This window comes from Mangifera indica, chromosome 7, assembly GCF_011075055.1.
Source record: "Mangifera indica cultivar Alphonso chromosome 7, CATAS_Mindica_2.1, whole genome shotgun sequence".
NCBI classification, from domain to species: Eukaryota; Viridiplantae; Streptophyta; class Magnoliopsida; order Sapindales; family Anacardiaceae; genus Mangifera; species Mangifera indica.
In genome coordinates, this window is record NC_058143.1 from 14,067,219 (window position 1) to 14,082,062 (window position 14,844).

The window sequence follows — 14,844 nt, forward strand, 5'->3', positions numbered from 1 at the left end:
TAAATAATATAAGTAGTAATTTAATTATTAATTTTATTAAAAAATTATTAAAGTAATATTGATTTTATTATAATTTTATTATTTATTATTTTTTAGACAAAAATAACTTTAATTTTAATTAGTATAACTAATAATATAAAATATATTTTATAATAATTATATATAATAATATATCTTAGTATTTTTTATTATTTTTAATCAAATATTTATTAAATTTTATCAAATATAATAATTATTTATATTTAATAATTATTTAAATAATATTTTAATTTTTATAATAAAATATTATTTAAACTAAATATTTGTACCAAATTTCTTTTTCCGTCACCCCCAAAATATCCCCGAGTTGTGTGTAAAGATAATAGAGAAAGAAAAAGAAAAGAGTAGGGTGAAATAATTAAAAGTTGTCTGATACGGAAGAAGAATGCAGTGAGCAAAGTGTAAGCCAGAAGTCAGTCAATGTCCAGAAGTTCACAATCACACAATGGTGGCAGGGCAGGGCAGGTTTGCGTAGGCCCTGAATGAACAGTAATTTTTGGAAGTATTGGGAATGGGGCAACAACTGGGAGCCCCTTTAGGCTTTTTTTTTTTTTTTTTTTTTTTTCTCCCTCCAAATACGTAAAATCATATTAATTAATTACCATCTTCCCCCTATTTATATTTACGTATTTGTTATCGAGGTGTTTTGGACCAATTTTCTTCACAATCACATTTCAATTACTTTCTCATATTTTTGCTAATTGTTTTTTACCTTATTTCCATCTAAAAATTATTTTTTTATTTTTATATTTTAATTTTGAAAATTTTGTTTACTATTTTATAGATTATTAAATCTGTTAATTTTAAAGATAAAATCATTATTTATTTTTAATATTAATAATAAACTAATTTTTTTTATAAACTCTAAAAATTAACAAATTTTTCTCTAAATAAAATTTTAAAAAATAATATTATTTTGATAGGATTTATTTTTCAATCTCTGACATCATTTCTAGCAGTCTCTCTCTCTAATAGTTTTTTTTTTCTTATCTCTCTTTTCGATCGATATCATTCAAAATTGAAAAGATGAAACTTTTTATTTTTCTAGAAGAAGATGAACATTTTTCTTGTCCTTTTTGGAAAGACAAAGAGTTTTGTTTTCCTGACTTAGAATGACATTGATTGAAGGGAGAGATGAGAAGATAGATATTACTAAAGGGAAGAAAGTGTCATGAAAGAGAGGTTGTTAGAGATTGAAAAATAAATTTTAAGGTAAAAATATTATTTTTTAAAAATTTTATATAGAGAAAAATTATTAATTTTTAGAGTTTAAAAGAAAAAAAGAGATAAAAATATAATAATTTTTAAATATGAATAAGTCTTTGTCCATTGTTTGTTTCTGGTAACAATACATGACCAGAATTAATTATAATTATTGAGAAGATGCAATGGTGATAGCGGGGAAGCAGAAAAAAATATTGGGGTGTTTATGAAATTATTCAAATAATGATTGCTAAATTGGCAATATTCAATCATTGAAATTTTGACAAATGGAATTTCAATTAATTTGTGGTTGTAAATTGAATTTATAATTGCAATTTTTTAGAAGAATTTAAAAAAGAAAGATATTTTAGGGCGCATTCATAAGCTGATACCACACGTGTGGGATTTGTGTTTTGTGTGTTAATTATTTTATTTTTTGGTCTTCTGAAATATATTTTATATTTTAATTTATCATAAAAACAAAGATTTATTAACAAATTTGAATTTTTTTTATGTTAAGTTAGGGTTAGAGAGATTCCTTCCACTGAAGATTTCGTTTCAACAAGCATGTTGCTGACACATTGATTGAATTATAGGATGAAAGAGAGCAGGAATCTCGCAAAGAGCCAAATATAGCTAGGCTTTCTTTTCTAGGTTAGGAATCAAAAGCTGGAGCCTGGAAAAATGCTTGGTTTTGTTGCTGGAAAGTTCAACTTGATGATGACCTCAAAAACTCTATCCATCTATCTACTATTCCACCAATTTCGCAGCATAAATTTAAATTTTTTTTAAAGATATATTAATATTAATTATTTAATTTAATAATTATAAAATTGATCATTAAATTTAGGGTTTATCTTGTCTAATATAATTGATTTGATCATAAAAAAGTGACAATCTAATTTAAATTGAGTTTTCTTATAAAAAAAAAAAAAAACCAAACATTTGAGCTAGGGTTGGGTACAAGCTGAACCGAGCCCGAACAGGGCCCAACTCTTTTTCGGCTCATTTTCAGTGAGCTCAAGCTCGGGCTCGGGTTTGGGCTCGTGAGCTCGCTAAACACATATTCGTGTTCGGCTAGTTTCATATTTTTACAGTTCGGGTTCGTGTGTTCGGACTTAGATTCATTTTGAGCTTGTATTTCAAGAAACAAACGGTGTCGTTTTTTGCTTAAAATTATGTTTTTTTATTTGAGTGAGCGGCTTGCGAGCCGGGCTCAGTTCGCTTAACCGGTGTTCAGATTTGAACTTGTATTTTTTTTTTTTACTTAAAATTCAGGTTGGCATTTAGGCTCGGGCTTGGGCTCGTTCTAGCAAAGCTCATTTCGAGCTCGAATAATCTCGCTTCGAATCCAACCTTAATTTGAGCAATTTCATTTCCCTTTTTCATCTTAACAATTTACATTTTAAGCCTCTAGAATTTCAGTTGCATTTTGCATTTTAATAAAGAATTTCATTTGAACTAAATTAGTAAAAAATTTAATATTAAAATATTATTAAAAAGGATTTGAATATTCTTTTATACAAGAAACTCATCAATTACCACTCAACTTATTTTTTGAAAACTGTTTTTGGGACATTGGTAGCCTTTGCCTTCACTTTGGTAGCGACCATATAATAGATAAAATTACATCTAATTTACAATGGCTAAATTAATAAACCTTTTTTTAATTGAAAGTCAATATCATACCATATGAAAATAATAATTAATTCGATTGTTTCATGAAAAATTATCTTAATCACGATTAATAATTAAAGTATTTGATTAAGGTGATAAGTATTATCAAATCATAATTATGACATAAATATGCAATCATAACTTGAAGGTCAATTTCTAAATTGTTGACATGAAACTTTCTCAGGAAACAAACGGATCTCAAAGACTAAAACAGAAGAACAATGGCCCATATTCAGCGGCCCACTTACAAGCGCCAAACTAATGACCCAATGGGCTTTTATTCTCACTTAGTTGGCTAATTTTTACAATTAAAATAAATTTAAATTTACAGAAATTTCATCAATACTGTGGAGGAAAGAAATTGATGGCGAAACTAAATTCAAACCAGAACGACGTCGTTTAGCACTGTCCCAAATCATAAAACGCAGCCCGCGAAAAACCGCTCCAAGCAATGACACATTTTCCCGCTAACCCGAATTTAAAGTGCCACGCTGGCTATCTGTGTTACCATCCGTCCACCAATCACAACACAATAACACTTCCTTTATAAGCCCTCATGCCCGTCTATTCATCGAAATCAAACATCCTTTCATTCTGTTTGGCTTCAAATCTTCCTACAAAATCTAGGGTTAAAGTTTCAGTTTTCGATAGAAGGATGAGTTCTACTGGCGGTACGACAAAGGGAGGCAGAGGTAAGCCGAAGTCATCGAAGTCGGTGTCGCGATCGCAAAAGGCTGGGCTTCAGTTCCCAGTCGGTCGTATTGCTAGGTTCTTGAAAGCTGGAAAGTACGCTGAGCGAGTCGGGGCCGGAGCTCCCGTCTACCTCTCTGCTGTGCTTGAGTATCTCGCTGCCGAAGTACGATTTTTTTTCTAGTAGTAATTTGTGTTGTTGTGTTCTCTGTTTTGTTTTTGTTTGCCATACCTAGATGATTAGGTTTTAATTACTGTTTGGGTTTCATTGATTACCTAAATGAGTCTTCTTCATAAGGATTTATTTTTTTTTTGGTAAAATTAATGTTTTTCAATTGTTGGTTTTGGTCTTGGTTTTTTGTAGGTATTGGAGCTTGCAGGGAATGCGGCGAGGGACAACAAGAAGAATCGTATTGTGCCGAGGCACATACAATTGGCAGTAAGGAATGACGAAGAGCTGAGTAAGCTTCTGGGGACAGTTACAATCGCCAGTGGAGGTGTCTTGCCTAACATTCATCAGAATCTGCTTCCCAAGAAGGTTGGCAAAGGAAAGGGAGAAATTGGCTCTGCTTCGCAAGAGTTTTAATCTGCTTTTAGGTTTTTTTTCTAGGTTATGTTTTCCTGGCCTTGTAATATAACAAAAAGGATGAGGAGTTTGGTTAACTGGGATTTTGATATGTTAGGGTTTTATAATCAGCTTTGTGATTAATCAATCAGTCTATGCAAGTTTTATTCATTCTGTTTTTCGTGGCTTCTAGAACTGGTCCATTTCTCCAAGAGTTTTCTACATTTATGATCACCTTGGATGAAACTAGCTTTCTGCTGAAGAAAAATGCACACGTAAAGAAATTCAAAACCCATGAATTTTAATCTTCCTGCAGCAAATTCATCCTGCCTCAGAGCTTGTTTCTTGGGTGCCTCATAATCTCTGGGAAGAACTCCCAGCAATTAGGCAGCAAGAAAATGACCAGCATCATGGTGTGCAAATGTATCTTACAACTTAAGGCATGTGCTGAGGATGAAAGAGATAATGAAAAGAAGCATACACTTATAAATATATCATCCCCTGGTTTAATGAATCCTACTGCAGATTCTCCATCTTTGCATCTTAGTTTCAGTGTTTTAGCAACATCTTTTTCACCTACAGTCATGTTGGAGCTTGGAAGGCTATGGTTAACATACCAATCTACAAGATTTTTTATCATTAAAAACCTTTATTTTACCAATTACCAAGGAAACAGTATATTCAGCAATATGTAATTGCAGGCAAATCAAATTTTACCTCACGTTTATAATTATAAACTGGTTACATTTTGATTGGAAGGAAAGACAGCAAGCGGTCGGTCATCTTCTTCACAAAGAGACCCAAAGCCTTCATCTTCCACCAAGGTTTAAACTCTATCACTTTGAACTTGTTAAAGCAAAAGAAGGACAAGTCATATTGTCAGATATTAGGAACTTTTTAAAACAAATGGAAGTTCAAACATTTTACAGATGAAATCACCAAAATCAGTCAATACTCAAATCTCATAGGGACCTGCCATGAAACAAATATTTACTAATTTAACATCAAAATTGATATGAAAGTTACATTTCCTGCATAAAATCTCCGGAATAGTATATTATACCTTGCTTATTTGCGAAGAAATGACATAATGCTACATTATGGAATTTAAGTTTTCTTTTTCCTTTTTCTAAAGGATAAGATAAACTTCTGGAAAGAAAGACTAATCTTGAAATCAGAGAGTGAAAACAAGGTTATTTTGTGCATCACAATTCAAATTTATCAGTGAAAATTCCGAGAACAATTAATGAAATGTAAAATGATGGATTAAGAAAGCTACATTCTAACATTAAAAATGAATAAGAACACTCATCTAATGAATCAAACCGACTGCAACTTTCAATTGAATCCATAATTGATATACAACGATCTCACAGATGATAATTCCACCGAATTTAGCTCTAATTCATTCAACGATATCAGCCTTTTGGGTAAAACCAAGGGAGAGAGATGACCTGTTTAGCGGCACCAAGGCCACGAAGACCGCCGAGCTTTCCTTGTAGGCTTGTGGCTGCTTAAAGAGATTGGCAGCGGCTTGGAAATTGCCTATCGAAAGCTCTTAGTCCGCTCTTTTCCGTGTTGTTAAATCAGCTTCCCTTCCATTTCTGTTCCAAGGTTAGAGCTCACCGCCAAGTTCATTCTTTTTCTGTGCAAAAATTCCTTTAGGTTCTCCAGAAAGATTCGAAACGCCGTCGTAACAATGAAACATGTCGAAGTTCGTTTGAGGTCCACATATGACAGATTAACATAATTTTTCTCAGAATTTGGCTCATTAATCAATTTTTGTTTGCTCCTCTGAGGTGAGCTTCTCTCAGTTGAATGGACGTCTAAAGGCCAGAGCTTTCTCATTTGCTACCGCAAATAATTATTATTTGTTAGCTCATCTGAAATTAGAGTAGTCTCTGAAGGACAAGTGTTATAGCAAGAGCTACGGAACTAAGCAAGGGAATGAGAGGTCGGCTCTTGCTTTAGTCAAGGATTTGCTAGGAAAGCACGGTAGCCTTCGGTGTTTCTGGAGTAGCTCGTCTGCTTGTTAAGCAATCTGACTAGCTCAATTTTTGTTTCAGGCTGATACCCTTTTGGATATGTGGGCTTCTTACGAAGAGGGAATTAGTTATGCAGGTGCCTCAAAGGAATTGAAACCGAGTGGAGGATGAAAATCTTGGTTCAATTGGACGGAATTTGCAGGATGGATGTATTTGGTTTTAGTCTGCAACAGATCTTTCGTAAATCCCTATCCAACGGATCTATTTCATAACGTCATTATGTGATTGTCTCTCTCACTGCTTATTTAATATTTTCTGATAACACCTTTCCGGCCGACAGCCATAAAACACTGTATTAGAGCTTTTCGTTAATAACGTTAAGTTTTGGATGAACTTTATAATTTAAGAACTCCGAGATGAGACTCTGTAGTTTTCCCCAACTTAGGCGGAAACTCACAATTTACTTTGTATGAAAGTAACCCAAGTCAAACGCCGTTCGCAAGCTAACTTCACCAACGAAAAAAGACTGACGAAACTGAATACTCGCCTACACATCTTCAACTCCCTCTCTTTAAAACAAGGTAAAGCATGGATTTTCCCTGGGTTCTCATAATCTACGGCCTCATCACGGCCTTAGTTGTCGTATCTTTCCTCTGTGGCCAATGGCCCATCTTTCAAGGCACCCCCATTGAATGCATCCATCGGTTTCTCACTTTTGGCGCCTACGATTACCTTCTGTACGGACCACAACACCTGCTTTTTTTTCTTTTCTGAGGTTTTGATTCGCTGTCGTGATTTTATTTCTGTTTTTTTTTTTTTTTAATTGTAGCCGGTTTGTTGGGTTTGTGTGTGGGGAGAAGGGCACTAATGCGATTCTTTCTGTTGAGTATTTTTGTTGCAATCGGCCTAACCCGATTTTACAGGTTTGTTCTTGCTTATTTATTTGGGGATGTTCATTATTTGTCGAATTTGAGTAAAACATGGATTTCGTAGTTGGGATGGCTGTGAATGTTGTTGATTATAGTGTTCTAGCGCTTGTTCTTTTTCTTGTTTGTTTGAAATTGAGATTGTTGACTTGAATTATAGTGTTTTAGTGGGGATTTTCGGGGTTTAGTGATGGGTGATTATAGTTTTGGGGTCTATTGAGAGTACTTCTGTAGGAACCTCTTTTGAAGAGAAATGCTATCGAATAAGCATTTACAAGTGCTTTGAGGTACAGAAGGTCTTGGAAAGGATTGCAAATGATAGGTTTTTACCTAGGAAATTTGGGATTTGAGTGATGGTGTATTTGAGAGTGCTCTTGTTGGAAGTGCTTTTGAGTTAAAATGTCGTCCAATATCACTAACAAGTACTTTAAGAAACAAGGACTATCAAGTACTTCTTTGGAAAAGGGTTTAAATGATACTGATTCGACTAGAATATTTGGGATTTTCTGATGAATGTGTATAGCTCTAGGGTGTGTTTTGGAGTGCTTGAGTGAGTACCATTTATATCAATAAAAAAAAAAGATCAGAATTTTGATGTTGCTTTAGGAAGAAAATTGCTTCTTCAAAAATCACAACTTTTTAACTTGGAGTGCTTTCAAAAAAACTTCTATTTTGTGCTTCTCCAAAAACAATTGAAGTGCTTTTTTGGTCTCAAAATGTGTTTTCATGTATTTTTTTGAGCATGAAAAAGATAGGTATTAATGTTGTATTGGGTATTTGAAGCACTTGTATTGGTGATACAAGTATTCAAAGTGCATCGTTAGTTTTTGTTTTTGGCATTTGGGTTGTCAGGCTTGACCTTAACATGCTCTGATTTTCATTTTAAATTTCTACTGCCTGTTGAAATTTAACTGTTACTTATGATTATAATTGTTTCTTGTGTGGGTGATCTAATATACACATGGTATTTGCTTTCTTGTTATGGCACATTACATCTTTTGTAAAACTGTTTCTTTTACTGCAGATAATTTATTTGGCAATAATTGCTGGGACTTACTATTTTATTGCAAAGTCATGCTTTAGCTATATTCCTGGATATTATTTGAGTGGAATTCACAGGTAACATGCCATGTATGGATATGCTTACTCTTTTGATGGCATTACAATTCCCTCCATGTGTTCTGTTCCAAACTTCGTCATTTATTTGGATGTTTTTCCAGGTACACAAGCTTGTTGGGAGTTGTTGTCGGGGTTATACTTTTCCTGTTGACTAGCTTTACTGATGCAGGAACTGTGAATGCAGAGAATGTTTCACAGTATCTCTCTGCTTATCCCTATGACAATATTATATTCACAGAGAAAGAATGTTCAACTTGTAAAATTCCAAAGTGAGTTCATTGGTTTTCCTTGTAAACATGCTCTTTTGAACTTTTTCTCTTTTATTTATAATGATGGGACTTCTTCATTGAATCTCTGCTTCAGGCCTGCTAGGTCCAAACACTGCAGCATATGTGGTCGGTGTGTTGCTCGATTTGACCACCATTGTGGATGGATGGTTCGCATTATATTAAACCATTTTAGTTGTATATCAAAAACCATTAAATTTTTTGGTTTCTAATGAAGTTTCTTTATTATTGCAGAATAATTGTATAGGGGAGAGAAATACCCGATACTTCTGGGCTTTTCTTTTATGGTGAGTACTATATGATTTATCAAAAAATTACTCTATCAGCAAGCAATGTAGTTTGGGTTGAGGCAGTTTATTCTGATCATTGGTTTGTTTATATGCTTGTGCTGTCAATATGTTTCATTTTTGGGTTGGTGTTTGGAGATATAAATACACTTTTTTTGGTTAATATTAGGGGTCAAACTCATCTTTACAGCTCTGTCGTTTGTTTGTTTATTATGCTAAATTCTTCATTACTGTTTTGCAGGCATTTTCTTCTTTGTCTATATGGAACCATTGTGATTGGATTGGTTCTTGCTGGACGATTGAAGGAATTAAGAGTTGTATATATTCTAACAGGTAAAGATGATTTACCTTTAAAATCATCTAGTTTTAAGACTTCTGCTTACAAGTCTCATTGTGGCTTGCCTCTCTTTATCTTGTTTTGCAGTTTATTATGGCATAGACAATTCTTTTTACAGCTTAGCTCCACATGTTGTACAGGTGAGCTTTATGATTTTCTCTGTTCACACCTTCTTTGATCTGATGCTGTCTTTTCAGGCATGAGCCGAAAGTCATGTTTTGGAAAGCTTCAACAAAGAATAGCATTTTTCCTATCATATATTTCTATTTACCCAAGCATTAAAATCCAAGGGATCATTCTTCTATTTGTTTCAAGAAAATGTGGTATTTATTGTTTTTTGACTTGAGTACTGAGGTTTTTGAGAATATTTTCTTAATTTACTATAAGTTTTCTTTCTTCTTTTAGATATCGAGGATATCTGTTACTTTGATTGGCCCTTAGTTGTCCTCATGTCTGCATTTGTGCATTGGAGTCTCAATGCAATGACATTTAATTGCCCGGTTTGGCTTGTTCATAAATGTTCTTTTTGGTGTTCAATAGTGGCTGTTGGGCTCATATAACACACAGGTACTACTTATGGTGTTTCTTGCCATTGTTTCTCTCCTACTAGCGGGTTTTTTTGGGTATCATGCCAACCTTTGTCGCACAAATACAACAACAAATGAGGTGACTTTGCTAAATATTTCCATTTTCTTTACATTCCCTTCTACAACATCATTGGAACTGTGAATTAATGTATGGTTATGTACTTACACCACAGATCTTCAAGTGGCAAGATTACATACACCGGCAGAGAAAGTTAAATGAAGCAAGGGCAAGTGCTGAAGCACTAAAATCAAGTATTGTTGGAATGAGCAGTGAAAGCAAGCCTCCAGAGAGCAAGTGGAAAGCTTTCTTTCAACGTTCCCCTCTAGAAGATGCTGAGGTTGTCATTAAGAATAACAACTATGATGAAGGATTTTTTCACAATATTTGGGAGGTCATATATCCCCTATCAACAAGACGGTCATTTTCACAGAGAAAATCAAAGTCTATCTGAGATTGTAGTAAATGGTATGCACACTAGGCTATCGGTGCAAGTTTTTATGCATTGTCCCATCAGTAGTTTCATGGCAAGTAACTTGTTCTTCTAATGTGATTCATGAATGCTCTCTGATAGCTTCAAGGGGAGTATTCGGTGATATTGTAGAGCCTTGTATGCCCTTATTATTCATCAATAGTGAAAGCTTGAGGGTATTCTGTTGTGCAGAGAGATGGATGACATGAATTGTGTTGTGTTCATGTGTGATCCTAAGCTCCTAAAAACGTTTGGGGCATGGAACTTTAAGAATAGCTTGTTGGAAGGGCAAAGTTTGCTGATTGTCATACTTTCTGACAAGTGATTTTTAAAGAAGTATTCATCTTAATGCAGGATTCATATATAGAAAACCCATTTCTAAGACATGAGAAATCTTTTTACCTGGAATGTGCAACAATTCACATATTTTATTCTGACGAGAATGTTTAATCAGATGTGACATTCGGATTACTGGGAATCGAAGAAAAGATTTAGTGCTCTAAAAATATCAGTAAAATTAATCGTAAATCAAAAAGGGGATGTAGCTCAAATGGTAGAGCGCTCGCTTTGCATGCGAGAGGTACAGGGTTCGATCCCCTGCATCTCCATTTTATTTTGCGGAAATTTCTTTTTTGTCAGTAGCGGTATGATTGAAAAGAAATCACATACCAGCAGGATGATTGAAAGACACCACAGTGATGAGAAAAGTTACGTAATAAGCACTTCTTCTTACAATAAGTCTTTCTTTACATTTGATTTTTCAAATTTTAATGCAAAAGTTGAATGGTCTTCCAATCTTTTGCTTTTGAGATTTGCGTTGGATGACACTTCTTACCATTATCGAATGACCTTCAGTATTTGCAAGTAATAGTATATTAATTATTTTGGTTAAATATACATGAATATATTTATATATATTATTATATTTTATCTTAAATTTAAAATTATTTAATCATATAATAACGTATATAAATATTTATATATCTAAAATAATTACACATAATTTTATTAATTATTTTTACTTTGGAATTTGTGACCTTTTTTTTTTGTGAATAACTGTTTCATTATTTGTGCAACAACAAGAATCCTTTAGAACGAGCTTGAAAAGTTTATGGATGCAAGCGAGAGGGTGATATAAGATTTTCATACACATGAACAACCATAAAGTCATGCAATCTTGATCTTATAACTTAGAACTAATTTGAATATGTGAAGCATTAGAAATTATTTGTATTAAATTGATTAGTCTCTTGCTCTTAAAACCTTAATAACAACTTTTAATAAATCAAATTGTATTGTATTGGTTTGAAATAGAGATTTAATTAATATATAAAAGATTAATAAATCATCAAAGGTCTAATAAACTTGGCTTATATACATACTATTTACTCGTATAGTAATAAATATATTATATTTATCTTTATTGATCACTTAATTTTATCTGTAATATGTTAAAAGTGGATTTTTATTCATGAAAAGAAACTTGTAAATGAACTCAACATGTGAACATTTACTCGGAGAATCAATAGACTTGCTCTTTCAGTAGTATTATATTATCTGAATGGGAAGAGAAGATCCAGATGATGATTAAAGAAATAAAACATTAGAATTTTATTGCAATTATAATATGATAATACAAATACAATAATATATGTATAACCCAAATGAATCAAAGAAATTACGTTAATGAAACATTAACACTTGCTCTCTAATCTCAATCTATGTATCTTTCTTCTGTGCCTTCAATTTCAACGGACCCATCTTCATGTTCCCAGAGTTTAATTAATTAATCAATTCTGCAAGTAGTAAGTCAAGAAAGAGAGAAGGGACGCTCCAACAAAGGATCCAAAAACCTGTAATTGGGCTGCCCCGCTAGCGGCTTCGCCTGCTGCCCCCCCAGCCCCAGCAGCACCAGCTGGGCCTGATGCTGCGGCCCCAGGACCAGCGGCCTCCGTTGGTGCTGCAGATGGGGCAGTTGTTGCCCCCTCACCTGCGGTTGCTGGGGTCTCGGCGGCCAAGACGCTGCTGATAGTGGCGGCAGCCAGCACAACAATGAGAAAGATCTTCTTCATCTGCATGATAAATGTTAGAAGATAAATGACTATTTTATTCTAAACGAAAGGAAAAGGAAATGAAAAAAATGTTTTTGTTTTTATTTGTTTTGTGTTTATGTTATTGGGTGGTTCAGCTATATATACATGTAGGAGGAAGGGGTTATATTTAGGTATTAATTGTTGATGGAGGAGGTTGTTTTACGTGTTGGATTTTGCATGCATGCAGGAATGTTGTCAACTTTGGGGAAATGGTTTTATTGGATGTGATGGATTGGCTGCATTTACAAAATGAAATCACACAAAGCATTTATAAGCATTATCAATATTATACGCTATAATAAGATGCAAATAAAAAATAATATATATAATAAAATGTATTGAATTAATATAATACAATAAATATATCATATAATATTTGTAAGTGAATCTCCTTAATCGTCAATTTCTGCAACAATGAGGTTCAGAAAATTTATTACACACCTGATTAAAGTAGATAAATAGCTCTCATGCAAATCTCTTCTTCACTGATAAGGTGCCCTTCTGACTTTCAACGGCTAATCCCCAGTTGAATATCAGTTTTCTGATATTTTCAATAAGATCAGATGTTCAAAGAAGCACATCAGATGCTAAACACCTTGTGATTTCGATCATTCAGCATTAATAAAATTTTGTGATCGATGTCAACCAACGTACCTGGCCTAGTGCTTGATTGGAAATAGCTTTCAATACGCCAGAGTGAAATTTGATGTTTGAAATACGAAATAAGGAATTATTTAGCTCTGATTTCAGAGTTGTATCGATAAATTTGAAACCCTAATTTAACATAAGAACACTAATTGAGATAAACCTTGATTGGATTTCAATTAAACTCTAATTTCCATTTTAGTTCCTAATTTCAACCAAATTTCAATGCTCAAATTCATATTCTATAACGTAATATGTTTGGTTCAAATACCACATGTAAAATTTGATATGTATAGATAAACATAAAATCATGCAATCTTATTTCATAGGATTTACGTATAGGTAGGCTGGATTAGAGCTGAGCTCGAGCTCGGCTCGGTTTATATATGGTTGGCTCGAGTTCGAGCTCGGCTAAGGCCGGCTCGTTTCGGGCTGGACCGAGCCGAACTCGATTCGTTTTTTGTTATCAAAACGACGTCATTTTAATACATATTGGTCAAAACAACGTCGTTTTGTATCAAAATTTTTAATTAAAAAATCTAACAAGTTGTTCGGGCTCGAGCTCGGCTGAGGTCAGCTCGTTTCGGGCTCCACCACACCGAACTCAAGCTGGCTCGACTCGAGTCCAGCCCTACGTATATGATATAACATACTGAATTAAAACTTTAGAATTATAGGAATACTTGGAACCTCATCAAATCTGAATCCATAAAACTCTCAAAATTACCTCCATGAAAGTGACTAGTTTTTCGCTCTTAAAACCTTTATAAATGACAATTTTCAATAAAAAAATATTATATTGATTTCGGAGTGGGAATTTAGTCAATATATAAGAGCTTAATTGACATTGATAAAATATTTAATAAATCTTAAGTCTTACATTAATGCTACTAACTAAAATCATAATTTTTAAATATATTAAACTTATCTTTATTAATCACTTAAACCTAATTAGAATCTATTATTAAATATTTAATTAATCAATTTTATTAGATCAAAATTATATTTAATGTTAGTCCACCTCTGAAAATTTTCTAACATTATGGTCACTGACTCATTTATTTTGTAGAGCTGAAAGGAGAGATTGAACACGGTAGAAGCTTTTGTTGCAAGTTGCAGAGTGCCCTCTTGCTCCAATAGGCTGCCGATTTCGTTATTTGTGCAACTACAATAACAACCTAAAGATCTTTAGAAAGAGCTTGAGAAGCTGGTGGACATAAGGGAGGGTGAAACATTCAGTTGAGGATGCTAAAAGAAAAGGGGATCTCTATGCACGGAAAGAAACTTGTGAATGAACTCAACTGTGAAATTTACTCAGACATGGTTAAGAACGATCCAGAGAATAAATATCCTTGCTCTTTGCTATTAAGTAGTATTATATTATCAGAAAGGAAGCGAAGATCCAGATGATGATTCAAGAATTAAAATCTCAGAATTTTATTGCAATTATAATATGGTAATACAAATACAAGAATATATATAACCCAAATGAATCAAAGAAACTTGCTCTCTAATCTAAATCTGTGCATCTTTCTTCTGTGCCTGCCTTCAATTTCGACGGATATTTTAATTCTTTGTTCCATCTTCATATTCCCAGAGTTTAATTAATTAATACTGCAAATAGTAAGTGAAGAACGGCAAGAGGGACGCCCCAACAAAAGATCCAAAAACCTGCAATGGGGCCGCCCCACTAGCGGCTTCGCCTGCTGCGCCCCCAGCCCCAGATGGGCCTGATGCTGCCGCCCCAGGACCAGCGGCCTCCGTTGGTGCTGCAGATGGAGCGGTTGTTGCCGCCTCACCTGCAGCTGCTGGGGTCTCAGCGGCCAAGACGCTGCTGATAGTGGCGGCAGCCAGAACAACAACGAGAAAGATCTTCTTCATCTCCATGATAAATATTAGAAGATATATGAATATTTTATTTTAAATGAAGGCAA

The 14,844-nt window shown here is 33.9% G+C and overlaps 3 protein-coding genes and 1 non-coding gene across 4 annotated transcripts; 3 read left to right on the top strand and 1 right to left on the bottom strand.

Moving 5' to 3' along the window:
• The first annotated feature begins 3,460 nt into the window (after window positions 1-3,460).
• LOC123220270 (histone H2AX) lies at window positions 3,461-4,345 on the top strand. Its single transcript, XM_044642373.1, has 2 exons — window positions 3,461-3,775; window positions 3,974-4,345. The coding sequence occupies exons 1-2, from the start codon at window positions 3,476-3,478 to the stop codon at window positions 4,193-4,195; spliced, it is 522 nt and encodes a 173-aa protein (XP_044498308.1). The 5' UTR covers window positions 3,461-3,475; the 3' UTR covers window positions 4,196-4,345.
• A 1,050-nt stretch (window positions 4,346-5,395) lies between these two features.
• On the top strand, window positions 5,396-10,365 carry LOC123220481 (probable protein S-acyltransferase 17). The gene is made up of 10 exons (XM_044642715.1): window positions 5,396-6,896; window positions 6,989-7,082; window positions 8,110-8,204; window positions 8,306-8,473; window positions 8,568-8,640; window positions 8,726-8,778; window positions 9,020-9,111; window positions 9,203-9,255; window positions 9,656-9,781; window positions 9,876-10,365. The coding sequence occupies exons 1-10, from the start codon at window positions 6,748-6,750 to the stop codon at window positions 10,152-10,154; spliced, it is 1,182 nt and encodes a 393-aa protein (XP_044498650.1). The 5' UTR covers window positions 5,396-6,747; the 3' UTR covers window positions 10,155-10,365.
• A 342-nt stretch (window positions 10,366-10,707) lies between these two features.
• Window positions 10,708-10,780, top strand: TRNAA-UGC. Its single transcript has one exon. It is a non-coding gene; the product is annotated as a tRNA-Ala (tRNA).
• A 3,590-nt stretch (window positions 10,781-14,370) lies between these two features.
• Window positions 14,371-14,844, bottom strand: LOC123219975 (arabinogalactan protein 23-like). Its single transcript, XM_044641953.1, has one exon. The coding sequence runs from the start codon at window positions 14,795-14,797 to the stop codon at window positions 14,519-14,521; it is 279 nt and encodes a 92-aa protein (XP_044497888.1). The 5' UTR covers window positions 14,798-14,844; the 3' UTR covers window positions 14,371-14,518.

Bases quoted from the DNA above. Each gene is read 5' to 3' on its own strand.
- LOC123220270 (XM_044642373.1), top strand. From the start codon at position 3,476: ATGCCCGTCTATTCATCGAAATCAAACATCCTTTCATTCTGTTTGGCT. The intron at 3,776-3,973 runs GTACGATTTTTT...GGTTTTTTGTAG, and splicing joins TTGAGTATCTCGCTGCCGAA to GTATTGGAGCTTGCAGGGAA.
- LOC123220481 (XM_044642715.1), top strand. From the start codon at position 6,748: ATGGATTTTCCCTGGGTTCTCATAATCTACGGCCTCATCACGGCCTTA. The intron at 8,205-8,305 runs GTAACATGCCAT...ATGTTTTTCCAG, and splicing joins TATTTGAGTGGAATTCACAG to GTACACAAGCTTGTTGGGAG. The intron at 8,474-8,567 runs GTGAGTTCATTG...TCTCTGCTTCAG, and splicing joins TCAACTTGTAAAATTCCAAA to GCCTGCTAGGTCCAAACACT.
- LOC123219975 (XM_044641953.1), bottom strand. From the start codon at position 14,797: ATGGAGATGAAGAAGATCTTTCTCGTTGTTGTTCTGGCTGCCGCCACT.